We start from the raw sequence: 25,255 nt of genomic DNA, 5'->3' as shown, positions 1-25,255 counted from the left end.
CATATCCCTCTATTTCCTCCCTATTCCTGTTTCCATCCAGATACCTCTTAAATGTTGCTAATGTGCCTGCTTCCACCACATCCTCTGGCAGAACGTTCCAGGCATCCACCACTCTCTGCGTGAAAAGCGTACCCCTCACATCACTTCCACCCTTGGAAAAAGCCTCTGACTATCCACCCTGTCTATACCTCTCATAATTCTGTAGACCTCTATCAGGTCTCCACTCGGCCTCCGTCTTTCCAGTCAAAACAACCCTAGTTTATTCAACCTCTCCTCATAGTCAACACACTCAAGACTAGGCAACATCCTGGTGAACCTTCTTTGCACTCTCTCCACGTGCTTCTGATAATGTGGTGACCAGAACTGCACTCAATTCTCCAAATGCGGCCTAACCGAGGTTTTATACAGCTGGAACATGATTTCCCAGCTCCTGTAATCAATACTCTAGCTGATGAAGGCAAGATTGCCACATGCCTCCTTAATCACCTTAGCTACTTGGGTTGCCACTTTTAGGGAACTGTAAACCTGCACACCCAGATCCCTCCATGTTAATGTTCCTAAAGGTTCTGTCATTTACAATATAATTCATACCTAGATTTGATCTTCCAAAATGCATCACCTCGCATTTGTCCGGATTAAACTCCATCTGCCATTTCTGTGCCCAAGTCTCCAATCTATCTATATCCTGTTGTATCCTCTGACAATCTTCGGCACTGTAAGCAACTCTGCCAATCTTGGTGTCATCTGCAAACTTACTAATCAGACCGCCCACATTTTCTTCCAGATAATTTATGTATACTACAAACAACAGAGCTGCCAACACTGATACATGTGGAACACCACTAGCTACAGATCTCCATTCTGAAAAACTCTCTTCCACTGTTGCTGTCTTCTATATCCGGGCCAGTTCTGTATCCATCCAGCCAGCCCACCCCAAATCCCATGTGATTTTAGTTTTGTACCAGTCTGCCTTGTGGGACCTTGTCAAGTGCCTTACTAAAGTCCATAAAGTGGGTAGCACGGTAGCACAGTGGGTTAGCACTGTTGCTTCACAGCGCCAGGGTCCCAGGTTCGATTCCCGGCTTGGGTCACTGTCTGTGTGGAGTCTGCACATTCTCCCCGTGTCTGTGTGGGTTTCCTCCGGGTGCTCCGGTTTCCTCCCACAAGTCCCGAAAGATGTGCTGTTAGGTGATTTGGACATTCTGAATTCTCCCTCTGTGTACCCGAACAGGCGCCGGAATGTGGCGACTAGGGGGATTTTCACAGTTACTTCATTGCAGTGTTAATGTCAGCCTACTTGTGACAATAAAGATTATTATTATTATTATATAATCTACATCCAGAGCCCTTCCCTCATCAATTTTCTTTGTCATTTAATAACGATAGAGGGTGACATAAGTATGATGACAACCAAGTTAATTGATTGGAGAAAAGCAGATTTTGAGGGATTGAGAATAAAGCTTGGGAAAATAAAATAGGCAACAATGTTGGCAAACAATGATGCAGAATAAGAATTGAAAATATTCACAACCGTGTTTAACAGAGTGCAGGGAAAATCGATTTCACAAAAAAGAAAGAACAAACTAAACACCAGTGAGTCTCCATGGAGAAAGACATAGGGGAAAACTAAGGGTTAGGAAAAAGGCATGCAGATAGCAGAGAATGTGTAATACCTTGGGATAGGAGTAGAATTGGGCCATTTGGCCAATTGAGTCTGCTCCGCCATTCAATCATGGCTGATATCTTTCTTATCCCCATTCTCCTGCCTTCTCCTCATAACCCCTCATCCCCTTATTGATCAAGAACATATCTATCTCTATCTTAAAGACACTCAGTGAATTGGCCTCCACAGCCTTCTGCGGCAAAGAGTTCCACAGATTCACCACCCTCTGGCTGAAGAAATTCCTCTTCATCTCTGTTGTGTCCTCTGGTTCTAGTTTTTCCCACAAGTGGAAACATCCTCTCCACGTCCACTCAACCCAGGCCTTGCAGTATCCTGTAAATTTCAATAAGATTCCGCCTTATCTTTCTAAACTCCAACGAGTACAGACGCAGAGTCCTCAAATACTCCTCATATGATGAACTCTTCATTCCAGGGATCATTCTTGTGAACCTCTTCTGGACCTTTTCCAAAGCCAACACATCCTTCCTCTGATACAGGGCCCGAAACTGCTCATAATACTTCAAATGCGGTCTGACCAAAGCCTTATACAGCCTCAGAGTTACATCCCTGCTCTTGTAATCTAGTCCTTTTGACATGCATGCGAACATTGCATTTGCCTTCATAACTGTTGACTGAACCTGCACGTTAACTGTAGGAAAATCATGAACTAGGACTCCTAGGTTCCTTTGTGCTTCTGATTTCTGAAGCCTTTTCCCATAGAAAATAGTCCATGCCTCCATTCTTCCCACCAAAATGCACAACCTCACACTTTTCCACATTGTATTCCATCTGCCACATCATTTCCCACTCCTAGTCTGTCCAAGTCCTTTTGTAGTTCCCCTGTTTCCTCAATACTATCTGTATCATCTGCAACCTTAGCAACAGTGCATTCAGTTCCTTCTCCCAGATCATTCATGTATATTGTGAAAAGTTGTGGTCCCAGCACAGACCCCTGAGGCACACCACTCTGTAAAAGACCCCTTTATCCCCACTCTCTGCCTTCTGCCAGTCAGCCAATCATCCATGCCAGTATTTTACCCTTAACACCTTGGGCTCTTAACTTATTTAACAACCTCCTGTAGAACACCTTCTCAAAGGCCTTCTGGACATCCAAGTAGATCACGTCCACTGGTTCTCCCTTGTCTAACTTCCTTGTTACCTCCTCAGTGAATTCTAACAGATTTGTCAGAGTTGGAAAGTTACATTCACAGCAATAAGATGTTATGATCTCTCTCTGCAATCTAAAGACTGTCTCCAGATCACTTGATTATTTCAAAGTAATACCTGTTTGTGTAGACAATTTAAACCTGCTGTCGTTATTTAAAAATGGTTTAACTTATGGATGCTGTTAGGAAAGTCACTAAGGGTTACCTAGAGAATATTGTAATTGGGAAAGTATCAGTGTTTGTAGTTGATAAATTGTTTATTGTGTGTTTATAAAATGTTTTAGATCTCTTGCATCACACCTGTATTGCGGGCCCTTGTGCTCCCCACAACCAAAATGTATGAAAAGTTGGGGGCCAGGTGAACTCCATGATATACTTTGGTGTTCTCTAAACCCTGGCCCATAACAGTGATCGTTGTCACCATTCGCCTTCTTAAATTCCAGATTTCTTTTTAGGATTGTTTCCACCACCTTCCGTAGCGGGATTCGGATTGGGTCCCCTGGGTCATCAGTTTAATAATGATGGAATTACACCACTGCCTCACTCTAGAATATATACCAGCAAGGAGTGGTCAGGCTCAATCACCTGTTTCTGTGCCATATTCCATCTGTCAATTTGGGGTGATAATTCAGACAGGGAGTGGTTCCTGAAGAGAAACTTTGTTCCAAAGAGAAATGGTGTACCACACAAATTGTGACAGAATGCTCTAATACAATATTTCTATCAGTTTGATGTTTGACTATCGCCCGCGTTCCTGGCGTGAGCTCCCTCTGCGTTTTGCCGATTTTGGTGTTCTTCATCGCAACGAACCAACAGGGGAGTTAACCGGATTAACCAGAGTGCGGCGATTCGAACAGGACGATGCTCACATCTTCTGTACAATAGAGCAGGTGAATTCTGCATTCTTTCTCACTTACATTTCAATCTGTATCACTGGGAGACAGTTCCTGAAGGTGCTGACTCTCACTGGGACACAGTTCCTGAAGGTGCTGACTCTCACTGGAACACAGTTCCTGAAGGTGCTGACTCTCACTGGGACACAGTTCCTGAAGATGCTGACTCTCACTGGGACACAGTTCCTGAAGGTGCTGACTCTCACTGGGACACAGTTCCTGAAGGTGCTGACTCTCACTGGGGTACAGTTCCTGAAGGTGCTGACTCTCACTGGGGGACAGTTCCTGAAGGTGCTGACTCTCACTGGGAAACAGTTCCTGAAGGTGCTGACTCTCACTGGGACACAGTTCCTGAAGGTGCTGACTCTCACTGAGGGACGGTTCCTGACGGTGCTGACTCTTACTGAGGCACTAATATGGTGTACTCACTGTTGCTGGGGCAGTTTCATCGTACCAGATAAATAAGAACATAAGAACTAGGAGCAGGAGTAGGCCATCTGGCCCCTCGGGCCTGCTCCGCCATTCAATGAGATTATGGCTGATCTTTTGTGGACTCAGCTCCACTTTCCAACCGAACACCATAACCCTTAATCCCTTTATTCTTCAAAAAACTATCTATCTTTACCTTAAAAACATTTAATGAAGGAGCCTCAACTGCTTCACTGGGCAAGGAATCCCATAGATTCACAACCCTTTGGGTGAAGAAGTTCCTCCTAAACTGTCCTAAATCTACTTCCCCTTATTTTGAGGCTATGCCCCCTAGTTCTGCTTTCACCCGCCAGTGGAAACAACCTGCCCGCATCTATCCTATCTATTCCTTTCATAATTTTATATGTTTCTATAAGATTCCCCCCTCATCCTTCTAAATTCCAACGAGTACAGTCCCAGTCTACTCAACCTCTCCTCGTAATCCAACCCCTTCAGCTCTGGGATTAACCTAGTGAATCTCCTCTGCACACCCTCCAGTGCCAGTATGTCCTTTCTCAAGTAAGGAGACCAAAACTGAACACAATACTCTAGGTGTGGCCTCACTAACACCTTATATAATTGCAGCATAACCTCCCTAGTCTTAAACTCCATCCCTCTAGCAATGAAGGAGAAAATTCCATTTGCCTTCTTAATCACCTGTTGCACCTGTAAACCAACTTTCTGTGACTCATGCACTAGCACACCCAAGTCTCTGTGCACAGCAGCATGCTTTAATATTTTATCATTTAAATAATAGTCCCTTTGCTGTTACTCCTACCAAAATGGATAACCTCACATTTGTCAACATTGTATTCCATCTGCCAGACCCTAGCCCATTCACTTAACCTATCCAAATCCCTCTGCAGATTTCCAGTATCCTCTGCACTTTTCGCTTTACCACTCATCTTCGTGTCATCTGCAAACTTGGACACATTGCCCTTGGTCCCCAACTCCAAACCATCTATGTAAATTGTGAACAATTGTGGGCCCAACACGGATCCCTGAGGGACACCACTAGCTACTGATTGCCAACCAGAGAAACACCCATTAATCCCCACTCTTTACTTTCTATTAATTATCCAATCCTCTATCCATGCTACTACTTTACCCTTAATGCCATGCATCTTTATCTTATGCAACAACCTTTTGTGTGGCACCTTGTCAAAGGCTTTCTGGAAATCCAGATATACCACATCCATTGGCTCCCCGTTATCTACTGCACTGGTAATGTCCTCAAAAAATTCCACTAAATTAGTTAGGCATGACCTGCCCTTTATGAACCCATGCTGCGTCTGCCCAATGGGACAATTTCTATCCAGATGCCTTGCTATTTCTTCCTTGATGATAGATTCCAGCATCTTCCCTACTACTGAAGTTAAGCTCACTGGCCTATAATTACCCTTGGATAAGTGATGGAACTTTATTCTTGAGAGTCGAGACTGGCAACTGTTCCTGATTCTGAGCAGCAGGTGTTGCTGGCCAGTGATCACGAATAAGACCTTCAGCTAAATTTTTTGCCCATCCCCAGGGCCGAGACCTATGGTAATACTGAATTACCATCTGAGCTGAGGTCAGATTACTGAGCACAGCCCAGTGACCACACACTGGATCTCCAGCTGTCGCTGACACAGAGACTTGCTATTTAACACATTCCCTGAAATGTACTGAGTTTGCCAAAGAGGTTGTCCCTTTGCTGATTTGTAGTTGGATGTTCTCATTCTCCTTTTTCTTATTTCAGATTGAGGAGGAGATCCGGGGATGCCTGGTCTTCCTCCGCTCAGTGTATGGAGTGTTTGGCTTTAGTTTCCAGCTCAACCTCTCCAAACGGACAGAGGTGTTTCTTGGAGATGTGAACTTGTGGAATCAGGCTGAAAAGGCAAGTGATAACTGGACTGTACAGGTTAATGTTGGATAACCAAGTGATTGGTGATAGTGAGTTGCTTTAAAATCAACAGTGCGAGGCTGGGTGTCTCCTTTATGGAGAGTTTGGAAACTCTCTGGGTATTTGATGCTCATGCATGTAAGAGCTCTCATGTCCCTTATTGAAAAGGAGGGTTTCAAGCTCTTTACAGCAAACTCCCTACAAACTATATTGCATCCAACCCTTGATGCACCTGCCCTGGGAATGATTGATCCGGCAGGGTACGAGAGAGCTTTACTCTGTATCTAACCCCGTGCTGTCCCTGTCCTGGGAGTGTTTGACAGGGACAGTGTAGAGGGAGCTTTACTCTGTATCTAACCCCGTGCTGTCCCTGTCCTGGGAGTGTTTGATGGGGACAGTGTAGAGGGAGCTTACTCTGTATCTAACCCCCGTGCTGTACCTGTCCTGGGAGTGTTTGATGGGGACAGTGTAGAGGGAGCTTTACTCTGTATCTAACCCCGTGCTGTACCTGTCCTGGGAGTGTTTGATGGGGACAGTGTAGAGGGAGCTTTACTTTGTATCTAACCCCGTGCTGTACCTGTCCTGGGAATGTTTGATGGGGACAGTGTAGAGGGAGCTTTACTCTGTATCTAACCCGGTGCTGTATCTGTCCTGGGAGTGTTTGATGGGGACAGTGTAGAGGAAGCCTTACTCTGTATCTAACCCCGTGCTGTACCTGTCCTGGGAGTGTTTGATGGGGACAGTGCAGAGGGAGCTTTACTCTGTATCTAACCCCATGCTGTACCTGTCCTGGGAGTGTTTGATGGGGACAGTGTAGCGGGAGCTTTACTCTGTATCTAGCCCCATGCTGTACCTGTCCTGGGAGTGTTTGATGGGGACAGTGTAGAGGGAGCTTTACTCTGTATTAACACCGTGCTGTACCTGTCCTGGGAGTGTTTGATGGGGACAGTGTAGAGGGAGCTTTACTCTGTATCTAACCCCGTGCTGTACCTGTCCTGGGAGTGTTTGATGGGGACAGTGTAGAGGGAGCTTTACTCTGTATCTAACCCCATGCTGTACCTGTCCTGGGAGTGTTTGATGGGGACAGTGTAGAGGAAGCCTTACTCTGTATCTAACTCCGTGCTGTACCTGTCCTGGGAGTGTTTGATGGGGACAGTGCAGAGGGAGTTTTACTCTGTATCTAACCCCATGCTGTACCTGTCCTGGGAGTGTTTGATGGGGACAGTGTAGAGGGAGTTTTACTCTGTGTCTAACCCCTGCTGTACCTGTCCTGGGAGTGTTTGATGGGGACAGTGTAGAGGGAGCTTTACTCTGTATTTAACCCCGTGCTGTACCTGTCCTGGGAGTGTTTGATGGGGACAGTGTAGAGGGAGCTTTACTCTGTATCTAACCCCGTGCTGTACCTGTCCTGGGAATGTTTGATGGGGACAGTGTAAAGGGAGCTTTACTTTGTATCATAGAAACATGGAAAAAGATAGGAGCAGGAAGAGGCCATTCAGCCCTTCGAGCCTGCTGCACCATTTATTATGGTCATGGCTGATCATCCAACTCAATAACCTAATCCCGCTTTCCCCCATATCCTTTGATCCCCTTTGTCCTAAGTGCTATATCTAACTGCTTCTTGAAAACATACAATGTTTTGGACTCAACTACTTCCTGTGGTAATGAATTCCACAGGCTCACCACTCTCTGGGTGTAGAAATTTCTCCTCATCTCTGTCCTAAACGGTTTATGCCGTATCTTCAGACTGTGACCCCTGGTTCTGGACACCCCCCATCAGGAACATCCTTCCTGAATCTACCCTTTCCAGTCCTGTTGGAATTGTACAGTTTCTGTAAGGTTCCCCCCTCATTGTTCTGAACTCCAGCGAATACAATCCTAACCGACTCAATCTGAGAGGACATTCTCCTCAACAGTATCCAAAATGGTATATCTATTTTGCAGGGGAGTGGCCACAGGAGATTCCAGCGCTGCCTGCCTAGCTCTCTTGCTCTGCCTGGTGGTCACCCATTCCCTTCCTGCCTGCAGAGTCTGAGCCCGTGGTGTGACCACCTCTCTATCCGTGCAATCCACGACACTCTCCGACTCGTGGATGCTCCACAGTGTCCCCAGCCCCTGCTCCAGCTCCGAAACTTGGGCTTCCAGGACACTTCCTGCACACATGCTGGTCCCAGGAATTGGAAATGTTCCCGTCTTCCCACATGGAGAAAGAGGAGCAAACCAAGGCTTTGAGCTCCTGCTATGACCTAACCCTTTAAATTAAACCTTTAGAAGATGCTTGAGATCAGATTATATCAAATTCTCCAGGGCCTGTCTTTGTTCCCGTAACTGCCAATTAGAGCTCTTACAGACTCTAAACCACAAAACGGATTTTCAAACCATAAAAGTGATAGAATAATACTAATATAATAATTGCTTATTGTCACAAGTCGGCTTCAGTGAAGTTACTGTGAAAATCCCCTAGTCGCCACATTCCGGCGCCTGTTCAGGGAGGCCGGTACGGGAATTGAACCTGCGCTGCTGGCCTTGTTCTGCATCACAAGCCAGCCGTTTAGCCAACTGTGCTGAACCTGCCCAGTTAAACCAACCAGTTGGAAAGACGCAGCGATTTTACCCACTCCTTACCAATCAGCTCTCTCTCTTTCTCTTGTAGCCTCTTCTCACAGTTCCACCGAACTCCCTGTTACCACCCAACTCCAAATTTCACTCAACAACCAGTACTCACCTGGATAAATACAAAACCACAAAAGCTGGAAAATGTTAAAAATAAGTGGAAAATGCTGGAACATTACAGATCAGTGACCGAAGTCAAAAAAGATTAGCATTTCAGATGGGACAAATTGTTTGATGAAGCATAGACACATAAGCAGATATAGGCCATTCGGCCCTTCATCGCCATTCAATATGATCATGGCTAATTCTCTATCTCAACCTCACACTTTCCCCAAACCGTCTGATACCTTTAGAGTCTAGAAATCTATTTCCCTCTTAAATATATTTAGCGCCTTGGACTCCACAACCTTCTGTGGTCGAGAATTCCACAGGTTTACCACCCTCTGAGCAAAGAGGTTCACAGAACCACAGAACAATACAGTGCAGAAGAGGCCCTTCAGCCCATCAGTCTGCACCGATGCATGCAAGGCCCTGACCTGCCACTTTAATCATACCTGCCAACACTTGGCCCATAGTCTTGAATGTTATGATGTGCCAAGTGCTCATCCAGGTACTTTTAAAGGATGTGAGGCAACCCGCCTCTACCACCCTCCCAGGCCGTGCGTTCCAGATCATCACCATCCTCTGGGAAAACGTTTTTTCCTCAAATCTCCCCATGACCTCCCACCCCTCACTTTGAACGTGTTTCTCCTCGTAACTGACCCTTTGACTCAGGGAACATCTGCTCCCTATCCACCCTGTCCATGCCCCTCATGGTACCAGTATTTGAATTTCGATGGAAGTTCTTAAAGACATGTTTTAAAAAAATATAACAGGGTAGCACGGGGGCAGAGTGGTTAGCCCTGCTGCCTCATGGCTCTGAGGTCCCAGGTTCGATCCCGGCCCTGGGTCACTGTCCGTGAGGAGTTTGCACTTTCTCCCCGTGTCTGCGTGGGTTTCACCCCCACAACCCAAAGATGTGCAGGGTAGGTGGATTGGCCATGCTAAATTGCCCCTTAATTGGAAAAAATTAATTGGGTACTCTAAATTTATTCCAAAAAAAACAGTCAGGCAAGCTGAGTTTTGTGCTTTTATTTCCTGTGCTTTAGCAGTTGGAATGCTGTTTGGATGAGTTTGGCGAGAGCTGGAGACTGAGTGACGGAGATGAAGCATTGCCTGGACCAAAGGTTAGTGTTGAGCATCACTCTGGTTCAATCATCTTCTCAAAGCTGGCACTGACTTTCTGACTTTCTGATTCTCTGGTTCGCTGCAGATTGACATTGAGATAAAGGACGCTCTAGACCGAAACCATCAGTGTGCAACCATCCAGCTGGATTTCCAGCTGCCCATACGGCTTAATCTGACTTACGTTAGGTCAGTTCAGTTTGAAGATGTTATTGTGACTTCTCAGAATCCCCTTTGTTTGCTCATCTTACTTTTGATTCCCCGTTTACCCACCCACAACATCCGCATCCTGTGCTGGGTGCAGAAGTTGCTTTGCGTTCACTGCAACGCCAATGTGGCATCAAGCTTTACTGACTGCGTTAGTCCCACTTTCCAAGTCTGGTTGTGTGTGTGTTGGGGAGGGGGGTGTGTGTGTTGGGGAGGGGTGTGTGTGTTGGGGAGGGGGGTGTGTGTGTTGGGGAGGGGTGTGTGGGGGGGGTGTGCATGTTTGTGGTGCGGGTGTTGGGTGGCTGTGCGTGTGTTGGGTGGGTGGGTGGGTGCGTGTGTTGGGTGGGTGGGTGCGTGTGTTGGGTGGGTGGGTGCGTGTGTTGGGTGGTCCTGTGCGTGTGTTGGGTGGTCCTGTGCGTGTGTTTGGTGGGTGGGTGCGTGTGTTTGGTGGGTGGGTGCGTGTGTTGTGAGTGGGTGTGTGTTTTGAGTGGGTGCGTGTGTTGGGTGGGTGTGTGTTGGGTGGTCGTGTGCGTGTGTTGGGTGGGTGCGTGTGTTGGGTGGGTGGGTGCGTGTGTTGGGTGGGTGCGTGTGTTGGGTGGGTGGGTGCGTGTGTTGGGTGGGTGGGTGCGTGTGTTGGGTGGGTGGGTGCGTGTGTTGGGTGGGTGGGTGCGTGTGTTGGGTGGGTGGGTGCGTGTGTTGGGTGGGTGGGTGCGTGTGTTGGGTGGGTGGGTGCGTGTGTTGGTGGGTGGGTGCGTGTGTTTTGAGTGGGTGTGTGTGGTGGGTGGGTGCGTGTGTTGGGTGGGTGTGTGTTGGGTGGGTGCGTGTGTTGGGTGAGTGGATGCGTGTGTTGGGTGGTCGTGTGCGTGTGTTGGGTGGGTGCATGTGTTGGGTGGGCGTGTGTTGGGTGGGTGGGTGCATGTGTTGTGAGTGGGTGTGTGTTTTGAGTGGGTGCGTGTGGTGGGTGGGTGTGTGTGTTGGGTGGGCGTGTGTGTGTGTTGGGTGGGGCGTGTGTTGGGTGGGTGGGTGCGTGTGTTGGGTGGCGTGTGTTTGAGTGGGTGCGTGTGGTGGGTGGGTGTGTGTGTGTTGGGTGGGTGTGTGTGTTGGGTGGGTGTGTGTGTTGGGTGGGTGTGTGTGTTGGGTGGGTGGGTGCGTGTGGTGGTGTGTGTGTTGGGTGGGTGTGTGGTGTGGTGTGTGGGTTGGGTGGGTGTTGTGGGTGGGTGCGTGTTGGGTGGGTGGGTGTGTTGGTGGGTGGGTGGGTGTGTTGGGTGGGTGGGTGCGTGTGTTGGGTGGGCGTGTGTTTTGAGTGGGTGCGTGTGGTGGGTGGGTGTGTGTGTTGGGTGGGTGGGTGTGTGTGTTGGGTGGGTGCGTGTGTTGGGTGGGTGTGTGTGTTGGGTGGTGCGTGTGTTGGGTGGGTGTGTGTGTTGGGTGGGTGCGTGTGTTGGGTGGGTGTGTGTGTTGGGTGTGCTTGGTTAGGTTGGGTCAATGCCCTGCAGGGAGGGGAGTTGGGACTGGGGAGGTCTTTGTTTTTGCAATGTCGCTGCTACTTCACTTTCCTGTTCTGTACAGTAAGGATGGAATGGATGGAAGCCGCCCAGTTATTATTCATCGCGCTGTGCTGGGGTCGCTGGAACGCATGATGGCAATTCTTGCTGAGAACTACGCCGGGAAATGGTAACGTTTCAACTAGTAGACACTGTAGAGAGCGAGTGTCTCATTCTCAAACTCAACTGCCCTCACCCTTGGACGTTGACTAATGTCTGGAGTCAGAGGTCGTTACAGTACCAGCTCAATTCACTGTCATGTAAATCCTCAACATGAGGTTCCTTTGATACTGAGAGCTGCTTTAATATTTATTTCTACAATGTAGGGAACATGCTGAAGGCAATCTCACAATTTGGCATGGGACTGAAGTCACATGCAGCATAGATAGAGCTGGGGAGGCCCACTTATGAAGTGAATTAGATTGCTGACCCCAGGTTGCAAGGATTCCCTGTAAATGTTAGCACGTTCTTGCCGATACCCACCTCCCAAATAAACATCGAGGCATTCCCCCCCCCCCCCCCCCGGCTGTGAAGACCGACTCTCCCATGGAAACAACAGAAACTCTGATGTATTGAATTTGAATATGTTGACGTGCTATGTGATGTGTTGGGTGCTCTGGATCCGTGGAACACATACAGGCCACCAACACTTAAAATACTTAAAACACTATTTTATTAAACTATAAACTGTTGAACATACTCTTACTGTGGGTTAACACGATGTTAGATTAACTAAAGACCTGTGCCTATCCTAACCAGTCTAATCACTCAGCACATGGTGAAGATCTGTGCTGTAAGCTGTAAGCTCTTGTACTTCTCCTCTCTGCAACAGCTAACAATGTGTGAGATGCTCTGGTCTCTCTGATCATCAGTCCTTTATAGTGAAGGCTGTCATGCATTTTCATATTTTGTGGTGATTTTTCTGTGCCCACGATGATGTTTCTTTCCACCCCACAATCTGGCCCTGCTCTGGGCTTTGTGCACTTTTCCAGGTCGTGCTGAATAATTAGCAGCAATTTTCAGCTCTGGGCCTTGACCTCGATGTTCTTGATTGGCGTTTATTTCACAGATAACCTTCCCAGTCAGGAAGATTTCAATCCCATTCACTCTGAGCTGGTTTGGATCCGAGATCCTGGAGGTTAGAGTCTGGTACCTGAGCCCCAGTTAATACACTTTGTATTCACTTCCTGCCCAGCTCTGTGTCATTTGCAGGAGTGGCCAAAATGCTGAATTAATCAGCTTTTCTGAGTGTAACAATGCTGTTGAGTGGAAGAATGCTTCTGGTGAGTAAACATTATTTGGAGATTATTGATGTCAGTGCAAACATTGAAGAGCTTTAAATGGCAACAGATGGACAGTCAGGATTAGACAGGAGCTCTGACTGATTTATGTCAAGGCACTGGTCTGCCTTGAAGGCCGTCCCCGGGAAAAGGTGACATTGGCCTATTCGCAGCCTTTGTAATAATCCCACTGAACCCTGGGAAAATTTACTCTTCATTGCTGTTACTTAAAAGAACATTGAAAGCCCGATTAATCTGATTTACCATCTGTTTGAATGTTTCAAACATTATTCGCCTTTATTATTAAGAATCACTTGTAAATGTAATGGTGTCTACTCGACAGAAATACATGTCAGTGTGGGAAGGGATGAAGCCCTCCTCACATTTAAACTATGTTTCCATATTTATAGAATCCCTCCAGTGCAGAAGGAGGCCATTCGGCCCATCGAGTCTGCACCAACCTTCTGAAAGAGCAACCCACCTCGGCCCACTCTCCTGCCCTATCCCCATAACCCCACCTAACCTGCACATGTTTGGACACTCAGGGCCAATTTAGCATGGTCAACCCTAACCTGGACTGTGGGAGGAATTGGAGCACTCGGAGGAAACCCACGCAGACATGGGGAGAAAGTGAAAACTTCACACAGACAGTCACTCGAGGTTGGAACCCGGGCCGCTGGCACTGTGAAGCAGCAGTGCTAACCACTGTGCTGCCCTGACAGTGCTGTAATCTTCAAGCCCACAGAATGTGGGGTTAGGCTGGATAGTACTTTCTTGACTATCACAGATATAATGGGTCAAATGGCCTCTTGTGCCATAGATTTTCTATGTTTCTGAGATTAAGCTCAGCCCCGAGGAAATGAAGTGCTACTGTTTGACTGACTTGTATTAAATGTTTGATTTTGTTTGAAGTTTTGCTGTTTGAACTCACTGCTGACTTTGAGGGTTTGGTACAGAAAGTGACCCCTTATTTTGAAACTGTACTCTCTAGACCTAATATTCCCCTGTTATAAAACTCATCCTTCCACCATCTAAGTTTCCATAACTTCAGAATAAGAGCAAAAGACATTGGAGCAGAGTAGTCCATTCGGTCCATCTAGTCTGCTCCACCATGACTGACTGATAATCCTCAACTCCACTTTCCCGCCGTATCCCCAGAACCCTGATTCCCTCACTGATTAAAAATCTGTCTCTCTCAGCCTTGACCAAGCCAACCTCTGAAATGTCTCGATACGATCACCTCTTGTTCTTCTGAATTCAAGTGAGTACAGGGCTAATCTGCTCAACCGTTCGTCAGCAGACAATACCTTCATCCTGAAAGCACCTCCGTGAATCTTCTCTGAATTGCTTCCAATGCAAGTTTATCATCAGCATCTTTATTATTGTCACGCGTAGGCTGACATTAACACCGCAATGAAGTTACTGTGAAAATCCCCTCGTCGCCACATTCCGGCGCCTGTTCGGGTACACAGAGGGAGAATTCAGAATGTCCAATTCACCTAACAGCACGTCTTTTCGGGATTATCCCTCCTTAAAGAGATAGTTAGTAAGGAGGCATGGGATAGTGGGAAATTTGACCAGTTGGATAACGAACTGGCTAACCAATAGAAGTCAGAGAGTGGTGGTGGATGGCAAATATTCAGCCTGGAGCCCAGTTACCAGTGGCGTACCGCAGGGATCAGTTTTGGGTCCTCTGCTGTTTGTGATTTTCATTAACGACTTGGATGAGGGAGTTGAAGGGTGGGTCAGTAAATTTGCAGACGATACGAAGATTGGTGGAGTTGTGGATAGTGAGGAGGGCTGTTGTCAGCTGCAAAGAGACATAGATAGGATGCAGAGCTGGGCTGAGAAGTGGCAGATGGAGTTTAACCCTGACAAGTGTGAGGTTGTCCATTTTGGAAGGAAAAATATGAATGCGGAATACAGGGTTAACGGTAGGGTTCTTGGCAATGTAGAGGAGCAGAGAGATCTTGGGGTCTATGTTCATAGATCTTTGAAAGTTGCCACTCAAGTGAATAGAGCTGTGAAGAAGGCCTATGGTGTGCTAGCGTTCGTTAGCCGAGAGATTGAATTTAAGAGCCGAGAGGTGATGATGCAGCTGTACAAAACCTTGGTCAGGCCACATTTGGAGTACTGTTTGCAGTTCTGGTCACCTCATTTTCGGAAGGATGTGGAAGCTTTGGAAAAGGTGCAAAGGAGATTTACCAGGATGTTGCCTGGAATGGAGAGTAGGTCTTATGAGGAAAGGTTGAGGATGCTAGGCCTTTTCTCATTAGAACGGAGAAGGATGAGAGGCGACTTGATCGAGGTTTATAAGATGATCAGGGGACTAGATAGAGTAGACAGTCAGAGACTTTTTCCCTGAGTGGAACAAACCATTACAAGGGAACATAAATTTAAGGTGAATGGTGGAAGATATAAGGGGGATGTCAGAGGTAGGTTCTTTACCTAGAGAGTAGTGGGGGCATGGAATGCACTGCCTGTGGAAGTAGTTGAGTCGGAAACATTAGGGACCTGCAAGCGGCTATTGGATAGGTACATGGATTAGGGTAGAATAATGGAATGTTGATTAATTTGTTCTTAAGGGCAGCACGGTAGCATTGTGGATAGCACAATTGCTTCACAGCTCCAGGGTCCTGGGTTCGATTCCGGCTTGGGTCACTGTCTGTGTGGAGTCTGCACATCCTCCCCGTGTGTGCGTGGGTTTCCTCTGGGTGCTCCGGTTTCCTCCCACAGTCCAAAGATGTGCAGGTTGGGTGGATTGGCCATGATAAATTGCCCTTAGATTATCATAGAATTTTGGACACTATGATTAAATTAGGACAAAAGTTCGGCACAACATCGTGGGCCGAAGGGCCTGTTCTGTGCTGTATTTCTCTATGTTCTATGTTCTAAATCACACCATACACTCAGTGTGGTCTCACCAATGCAACCCTGTAAAACTACTTTTATGCCCCTTTCCCCTTGCAATAGAGACCAACATTCAATTTGCCTTCCTAATTCTTCCGTATGTGCATGCTAACGTTTTGTGATTGATGCACCGGAACCTCTCGGGGCATTCAGTGGTGTCTCTCCACTTAAACAATATTCAGTTCTTTTATTATTGTCAAGAGGACAACCTTCCATTTTCACACTCACTTAACTTGAGGTGATATTCAATTCTCTCAGAACCTGTCCAAGGTGACCCTCAGCTCCTGAGGGTTACTTCTGTTTCCGCAGCCTCGGGACGTTTAATCTCAGAATTGATTATTTCACAGAGACGATCCTCCCCCCACCCCCCAGCCGAGACACTTACTCCAGCACAAGCTACAGGAATCCTGCAGCCTTGTTTAAACTTTGACTTCTGAATTCAGTCTTGTCAAACCGAGCAGGTGATGAATCACAGAATCTTGCTACTTGTATTGTCCCAGATCCTGCCAGACTAACATGACTCAGGATATCTTAGGCTTTGAGAAGGCAAGAGTTTCCATCTCCATGCAACGTGAATCGCATTGCCCTTGTATCCATGTAAATATGCGGATCAGCTACCCTTGAGACCCCAACTTATCTTGGAAGTAAGAACAGTTTAAAGCACAACTGTTGAATAATAATAATATTTATTATTGTCACAAGTAGGCTCACATTGACACTGCAATGAAGTTACTGTGAAAAGCCCCTCGTCGCCACATTCCGGCGCCTGTTCGGGTACACACAGGGAGCATTCAGAATGTCCAATTCCCCTAACAAGCACGTCTTTCGGGACTTGTGGGAGGAAACCGGAGCACCCGGAGGAAACCCACGCAGACACGGGGAGAACGTGCAGACTCTGCAAAGACAGTGACCCAAGCCGGGAATCGAACCTGGGACCCTGGCGCTGTGAAGCAACAGTGCTAACCACTGCGCTATCATGCCACCCACAACCTGACATTCTCGACGCAGACAGAGCCTGGTGGATGATCCATATGTGCCTCCTCCAGAGGTCCCCAGCATCACAGATGCCAGTCTTCAGCCAATTCTATTCACTCTGTGCAGTGTCAAGAAATGGCTGGAGGCACAGGATACTGCAAAGGCTGTGAGACCTGGTAGCATTCAGCCAATAGTGTCCCAGAACTAACTTCGCATCCAGCTACAACACTGGCACCTACCTGGCAAAGTAGAAAATTGTCCAGGTAAGCCCAGCAGAGTGGGTAAAGATGGAGGAGAGTTCCTGCACGGGGATACCCCTCCGAGCCCTGGTCACGACAGCGCTCCCAATCCTACCAACCAAACACTCTTAAAGCCCAGTGGTGGTAGCCCATTCTGGACATGCTACCAATTGAGGCAACACTTCAGCCTAACCGACATGTGCACTATGGCCCCATCTGCAACAAGCACAGGTTCACGCCAGCTGCAGTGGACACCACCTTTAAAAGGTGGAGACAGGATGGTGGAGGTTGACAGTCAGCAACTTAAACACAAATGACGGATTAGCGATGCTGGAAGAACTTACGGAGAGTTTTCAACTGCCCAAAGGACAAAGAACAAAGTAAAGTACAGCACAGGAACAGGCCCTTCGGCCCTCCAAGCCCGTGCCGACCATGCTGCCCGACTGAACTACAATCTTCTACACTTCCGGGGTCCGTATCCCTCTATTCCCATCCTATTCATGTATTTGTCAAGATGCCCCTTAAATGTCACTAACGTCCCTGTTTCCACCACCTCCTCCGGCAGCGGGTTCCAGGCACCCACTATCCTCTCATAATTAAGACATAAAGAACGTAAAAACGATGACATCCCCAGGTTGCCGAGACACTCGCTGGTAGAGGAACTGTTGGACGTGAGCGATTTGGGAAAAGGGAACTGAGGGGAACCCGTATGGGCGACTGTTGGAGGAGGCACATGAGATGAGACGAGAGAAAAATGGGAGGAAGAACTAGGGATAGAAGTAGGGTAGGGGACTCCCCCAGAAGGAACTATGTAAATATGCAAACTTTGACTTTCAGTGATGACAGAATTGTAGGCCATAAAATATGAAAATCAATGAAAACATTTATTGGGAAGCTGAAATCATAAGGGGCAAGTTCTGTCGCTTTGTTTGAATAATATTCAAACTATTTGATTATTGTGAGTAATCTTGTGACTGTTTCTGTTTTAATCTAGGCCATTCTGGCTGTCCCCCTGTCAGATTGTGGTGATACCTGTTGGATCAGGTTGTGAGGAGTATGGTCGGATGGTGAGCACAGCTGTGTATGGTACTGAATGGTTGATCTTAACAATATTTGAAGAGATCTTTAAGCATGTTTCTTTTAGGTTTGTCAAGAGTTTGTTGAAGCTGGTTTCATGGCCGATGTGGACCTGGATCCTGGCTGTTTGCTGAATAAGAAAATCCGGAATTCACAACTTGCTCAGTACAATTTCATCTTAGGTAAATGAAATCTGATGCTCCCTCGTCTAAGATTTAATTTAATCAGTTTGCACACCACTCACTCCCCCTCACTCTCTCTGCTCACTCCCTCTGCTCACTCTCTCTCACTCCACCTCACTCACTCCCCATGCCCGCTCCCCCTGCCCGCTCCCCCTGCCCGCTCCCCCTGCCCGCTCCCCCTGCCCGCTCCCCCTGCCCGCTCCCCCTGCCCGCTCCCCCTGCCCGCTCCCCCTGCCCGCTCCCCCGGCCCGCTCCGCCGGCCCGCTCCCCCGGCCCGCTCCCCCGGCCCACTCCCCCTCTCTCACTCCATCTGCATGGTCTTTACTCTATTGGAACCAGTTACCAAATGTTCCTCTAACAATCAGCACGATCTGTGTCTGTGTGTTGTCAAATGTGAAGAGAAACACTTGGCAGGGTTAGTGACAACTTTGATTGTTGCTGCCTGACACAATCCGTAAATATTGCTGGGATCCCTTATTCTTTTTAATGCAAATTTATGTTTATTGTAGAAAATGTCTGTTAATTGGAATTTAAATGGAAAGTGGCTCTTTGATGACTTAATGTTTATCCAGCTCACTGCATCTTGCAACTTTCTAAACTTGCAGTAAACTCAGGAGGTGCCGCACTGTCACCCTGCTTATCCTTATGTCAGTCCATTGTGCTCCTATTTCAACACTGTTGTTAACACGGAATGAAGGGATGTATTAAGATTCCCACTGCTGTATGCTTCTGTTCTCAGCTGTGCACAGAGGTATTGGAAATGATGGACAGACGGTGTCCCCAGCACGGAGGTGCTGATGGACAGAGGGTGTCCCCAGCACGGAGGTGTCAGGGCTGATGGACAGAGGGTGTCCCCAGCACGGAGGTGCTGATGGACAGAGGGTGTCCCCAGCACGGAGGTGCTGATGGACAGAGGGTGTCCCCAGCACAGAGGTGCTGATGGACGGAGGGTGTCCCCAGCATGGAGGTGTCGGGGCTGATGGACGGAGGGTGTCCCCAGCACGGAGGTGTCCGGATGGGAGGGATCCAACAGCCTATTGTGATAAATCTGAGCAGTTATTAGAGTCTCTGACAATTACTGGTGAAAGTGGACACGTGAAACAGGAATCAACTAGACTATTTGGATGCTTTTATTGACTGCAAAAATGGCGCCCCAGTGACCCTTGCCCTCTTGCAGTTCCTGCACTCTGTCTTGTGTTTAAATATTTGCTGCAGGAATTCAGCATCTGTATTGAGCTGCACTGGAAATGAGTGATTTTTTGTGAACCCTCTTTGTCTGTAGTAGTCGGAGAGAGAGAGAAAGCCAATAATTCGGTAAATGTCCGTACAAGAGATAACAAGGTACACGGTGAGCTTTCTGTGGCAGCAACTATCGAGAAAATGAAGAGGCTGAAGCAACTGCGCAGAGTAAGGGCCGAAGAGGAGTTTTAATTTCCCATCCTGTTTACTGGGTGGATGAATAAACATAGAGCAGAACTATTGAAGACCCCAGAGCCCATTTGGAACAATTTAAAATGAACCTCTTATTAATTGAAGCTATAATGTTATTCTGACTGGGAAATCAGTCTATAATGGAGATGTGAAGCTTGGCTAATCTGATTCTGGAATTTGTTCAATTAAACTCACATATTTCATTTCTGACTATGTCAAAGAAACACACGGATCAGCTGCTGCTCACTGCATGTTCCAGTGCATGGAGGAAATAAAGGTAAATGTAATCCCAAAAGGCATAATTTCACTTTGTGTTGAATAAAATATTGGCTGATGTTGTGCAGCTCCCTGGTTTCCTGACTTTATTTCTTCCTCTGATCGTTCAGTGTCACTCGCTGGGATATACGGATCGCACGATTCAGCTTCATTCCCAGATCTATCCTGAGGCATCTGATCTTCATGTCACGGAAGTTTGAATGTTGGTGTTGAAAGCTGTGACTCTCCCTTTGGTCCATTTACATCACTGAGCCCTGGAAGTCACGATGATTCAGTTCCATCCCTTAATAACTCAGCTTTTCCGCTCCCTACATGGCAGCTTTAAACCAGCCATTATTCATCTCGCTGGGTGGCTGGTATCAATTGGCACTGGAATCAGTAACTTTATTGTGGCGATCTCAGAGGAGAATCGTTCAGATGGAGTACTGTGGCCTTTTGTTCAGCATCCCCCCCCCCCCCACCCCCATTATCAATTTTGGGGGAATTTGTATTGGGTTTCTATGAAAAAGATTTAATCTTGGTGGTATAGAGACTTTGGAATTAATATATCTCGCTTGTGAGCTGCCCTGTTTCTAATATTTGACAAAATAAAGAATATTTTCTCAGCCACTTGAAACTGCAGGTGGAAACTAAAATTCAAAGTCATCGTGATTTTCTGGGGCTGGTTCAAGATTTACTTTTCAGGAGGGAGTGGGAGAGGAAGAAAGTCAGGGTGCTGGGTTCTCTGATCCTGCGGCATTGTCTGTCCGTCTGGCTTTCCAACCAGAAAGTCGGCAGCGCCCTGCACCAGTCCTCCGTCCGGTGGGGGGGGGGGGAGACACGCAGCATTAAGCCCCCGGCTGAAATTACTCATTCATTGGAAAAAATTAATTGGGTACTCGAAATTTTAAAAAGTAATAATAATTAAGGAAAGGCAAAGTGGATTTGATAGTGGATTGTGCTTAAAATTATGCCCAGGGATTGGTATTCACGCCCAATGCTTTTTTTTTTGAAGCGTGATAAAGATTTGGATGTCTCGAGTACAATTCATAATTTTCACATGACAACTTGGAGGTTTTGTGAACTGTGCGGAGGAGAGAGAGATCTAGACAGGCTGGTTGAATGAGCAAGCACATGGCCAATTAAGTTTAATGCAGAGAAATGTGACGTGATGCATTTTGGTATGAAGGCCAAAAACGTTTACGTAGTGGCTTTGCCATAATGAAACATGCCAAAGTGGCTCAGAAGAACATTATACAACAATATGACACTGGGCAGCACGGTAGCACAGTAGTTAGCACTGTTGCTTCACAGCTCCAGGGTCCCAGGTTCGATTCCCGGCTTGGGTCACTGTCTGTGCGGAGTCTGCACGTTCTCCCCGTGTCTGTGTGGGTTTCCTCCGGGTGCTCCGGTTTCCTCCCACAGTCCAAAGTCGCACAGCTTGGGCGGATTGGCCATGATCAATTGCCCTCAGTGTCCAATAAGGTGGGGTGGGGTTACGGGGATAGGGTGGAGGTGTGGGCTTAGATAGGGAGCTCTTTCCAAGGGACGGTGCAGACTGGATGGGCCGAATGGCCTCCTTCTGCATTGTAAATTCTATGAAGCCACATAGAGATTTTGGGTTTCAAGGAGGAAAGCGAAGGTTCCAACTGATGACACAGCCGCCATTGATGGAGCGACTAAAATCAGGAGGCACACGAGTTGCCAGAATCAATAAATGGTACCATTCATTTTTTTTCTTAAGATTTAGAGTGCCCAATTATTTTTTTCCAATTAAGGAGCAATTTAGTGTGGCCAATCCACCTAACCTGCACAACTTTGGGTTGTGGGAGTGAGAATGTGCAAACTTCACATGGACAGAACCCGGGTCCTCGGTGCCATGAAGCAGTAGTGCTAACCACTGCGCCACCGTGCTGCCCGAACTGGTACCATTCTGAAGGGGGTTGAGGAACAGAGAAAGCTCGTGATGTATTTGCACACACAGTTGTAGGTGACCGGGGTAGTTTGAGGAGGCTCATTACGGTGAGCTTTTATGAAACGAGTTTGGCCTTAACTGGAATATTGGGCTGGGTTCTCCGTTTCAGCGGCTAAGTGCCGGCGCCAGCGGAGCATGGGTGTGGTCTTTTACAACTGAAAAATTGGTGCGCAACCCTCACTGTTTCCAGCACCGGTGAGGGGCTAGCACTGACGCCGACTGAAACCTGCGCCGGGAATGGCCAGTTCCCAGGCCGCACTTGCACGATGCCAACCTGCACTGGTCGCATCGCACAACATGGTGCTGACCTTGCATGACCCCAACTCGCCAACTGATAGCCCACTCCCTACCAGTCCTCCCAGCTCTTGCAGAAGCCCCCCCCCCCCCCCCCCCCAGTGGCATGGAACCCGGCCAAGTGTGGTGGCGCTGGACACAGTCCGCAGCCGTCGCGCCAGGTTCTCTCACAGTTGGGACCACACGTGCCCCGCTCCATCGGGAACTCAGCCCATTGTAGGCGGGCCGGCCAAGGCCAGTTGGAGGGGGTGGACTGACGTCAAACCTGCCCCAGCCCCGATTTAAGCATGAAAATCCATTCTCCGCCCGATCAGCGAACATGGTTTTGTCATCGGGCTACGGAGAATCCAGCCCCCTGTCTCCAATCTTACCATGCCATTTCTTGACGGATGTGAAAGGAAAAGAAAGGTTGCAGAATAGAATTACAGGAATGGTCCTAGGTTGAAGGACTTTATCCTGGATCAATTGGAGAAGTTGGGATTATCTTTCGAGTTGGGTTATCTTTAGAGAAGAGAAAGTTGAGAGGAGATTTGAGAGAGGTTCTCAATATCATGAGGGGGCTGGACGGAGTCAATAGGAAGGTAGCGGTATCATCGCTGGACGCCACTAATACCAAACACCTTACAACATGTGATTGATGTCATCGTGTATGGAGATGCATTGCAACTTGAGATGGAAAAGACTCACTTGAAAGTAAATGAGAGATGAGTGGTGTAGTTAAGGGAAGGGAGGTGATGTGTTGAAAAAAAATGTGGAAGCCAATCTGTTTTCGATGTCCACGTTGGTATGAAGCTGCTGGCACAGCCCTGAGGTAAGTGAATGAGGGCACAAAATGCCAGCATTAAATCCATTATTGGACAGTGGCTGGACTGGCTCAATCTTGGGGACGGTCCTGCATAAAATGACCTATGGCTACCATGGAAAGAAACTTCTTTCCTTGATGGAAGGATTGAGAACTAAGGTGAGTAGCAAAAAATGACATCATGAGGAAAATGCTTAATCATTCATATATTAATAGAACTAGATCAACTTCAAATGTTAAAAATAAAATATTTACATGTTGGTTGCAGAGAGAGCACATGGCTCGCTGTGTGCAATCAGCGTATACCTCAGCACTTAAATCAATCATAGAATCACTGCAGTACAGAGGGAGGCCATTCAGTCCATAGAGCCTGCACCGACCCTCTGAAAGTGCACTCCACCCAAGCCACTTGCCTGCTCTATTCCAATAACCCCGTAGCCCCTTAAATGTGATTCCATCTACAAATTTGTTCATGACACGACTGTAGTGGGTTGAATCCCAAATAACGATAAGTTAGTACAGGAGGGAGAACCTCGTGGATTGGTGCAGTGACAACTATCTATCCTTCAGTGTCAGCAAAACTAAGTAGCTGCAATTAGTCATAGTCATAGAATTTACAGTGCAGAAGGAGGCCATTCAGCCCATCGAGTCTGCACCGGCTCTTGGAAAGAGCACCCTCTCCCCATAACCCAGTAACCCCACCCAACACCAAGGGCAATTTTGGACACTAAGGGCAATTTATCATGGCCAATCCACCTAACCTGCACATCTTTGGACTGTGGGAGGAAACCGGAGCACCCGGAGGAAACCCACGCACACACCGGGAGGATGTGCAGACTCCGCACAGACAGTGACCCAAGCCGGAATCGAACCTGGGACCCTGGAGCTGTGAAGCGATTGTGCTATCCACAATGCTACTATACTGCCTTCAACTAAAGTCTCTGATTGGCTAACTCTGTACAGTCTGTGATTGGTTCACTTTGCACGGGGGGGGGGGGGGGGGGGGGGGGCAAACCACGTTCATATGTTTTGGTCCTATCCAAAGATGGAGGATTATTAGAAGGTGTTGTTTTGGGTAATCTCTAAAGTGGTGCACGTGAAACTGGACCCGGGCCCTCGGGAGGCCATATTCTGGGTGTCGGATCAGCCAGGGTTGGAAACGGGCTTGGAGGCAGATGTTGTAGCCTATGTTGATCGCTCGAAGGCGGATCCTGTCAGGGTGGAGATCAACCTCTCCAACCTGTGCCCTGGTGTGGCAGGGGGACTGCTGGAATTCTTGACGCTTGAAAAGAATTGGATCAAATTGAACATTATGGGGGTTGGGGGCTGGGAGGGTTGGGAGGAGGGGGGCTGTGTGTGTTAATGGTGACGATGGGTGATTCCTGATTCCTTTTTGTCATTTGTTTATGTTAACATGTGGGCTAATGTCTGGGGTTTGGTGGGAGGATGGATCATTGTTATTGATATGGGGATTAAGAACATAAGAAGCTAGGAGCAGGAGTAGGCCATATGGCCCCTCGAGCCTGCTCTGCCATTCAATGAGATCATGGCTGATCTTTTGTGGACTCAGTTCCACTTTCCGGCTCGAACACCATACCCCTTAATCCCTTTATTCTTCAAAAAACTATCAATCTTTATCTTTAAAACATTTAATAAAGGAGCCTCAACTACTTCACTGGGCAAGGAATTTCATAGATTCACAACCCTTTGGGTGAAGAAGTTCCTCCTAAACTCAGTCCTAAATCTACTTCCCCTTATTTTGAGGCTATGTCCCCTAGTTCTGATTTCACCCTCCAGTGGAAACAACCTGCCCGCATTTATCCTATCCCCTTCATAATTTTATATGTTTCTGAAAGATCCCTCCACATCCTTCTAAATTTCAACGTGTACAGTCCCAGTCTACTCAACCTCTCCTCGTAATCCAACCCCTTCAGCTCTGGGATTAACCTAGTGAATCTCCTCTGCACACCCTCCAGCGCCAGTACGTCCTTTCTCAGGTAAGGAGACCAAAACTGAACACAATACTCCAGGTGTGGCCTCACTAACACCTTATACAATTGCAGCATAACCTCCCTAGTCTTAAACTCCATCCCTCTATCAATGAAGGACAAAATTCCATTCGCTTTCTTAAATCACCTGTTGCACCTGTAAACCAACTTTTTGCGACTCATGCACGAG

The 25,255-nt window shown here is 47.5% G+C and overlaps 1 protein-coding gene across 1 annotated transcript in view; it reads left to right on the top strand.

Moving 5' to 3' along the window:
* LOC119956788 (threonine--tRNA ligase 1, cytoplasmic-like) overlaps positions 1 to 20,096 on the top strand; it is a 55,348-nt gene extending 35,252 nt beyond the window's left edge. The window contains exons 12-19 of the mRNA XM_038784208.1: positions 3,557 to 3,719; positions 5,929 to 6,066; positions 9,834 to 9,911; positions 9,998 to 10,098; positions 11,683 to 11,787; positions 18,056 to 18,128; positions 18,206 to 18,320; positions 19,603 to 20,096. Coding sequence (XP_038640136.1) covers positions 3,557 to 3,719; positions 5,929 to 6,066; positions 9,834 to 9,911; positions 9,998 to 10,098; positions 11,683 to 11,787; positions 18,056 to 18,128; positions 18,206 to 18,320; positions 19,603 to 19,751 — 922 coding nt within the window. The 3' untranslated portion in view covers positions 19,752 to 20,096. The remainder of the gene's footprint in view (positions 1 to 3,556; positions 3,720 to 5,928; positions 6,067 to 9,833; positions 9,912 to 9,997; positions 10,099 to 11,682; positions 11,788 to 18,055; positions 18,129 to 18,205; positions 18,321 to 19,602) is intronic.
* The last annotated feature ends 5,159 nt before the right edge of the window (positions 20,097 to 25,255 follow it).

The sequence above is a fragment of the Scyliorhinus canicula genome, chromosome 24 (assembly GCF_902713615.1).
Source record: "Scyliorhinus canicula chromosome 24, sScyCan1.1, whole genome shotgun sequence".
Classification (NCBI taxonomy): Eukaryota; Metazoa; Chordata; class Chondrichthyes; order Carcharhiniformes; family Scyliorhinidae; genus Scyliorhinus; species Scyliorhinus canicula.
This window is presented reverse-complemented; position numbering and strand designations above follow the sequence as displayed.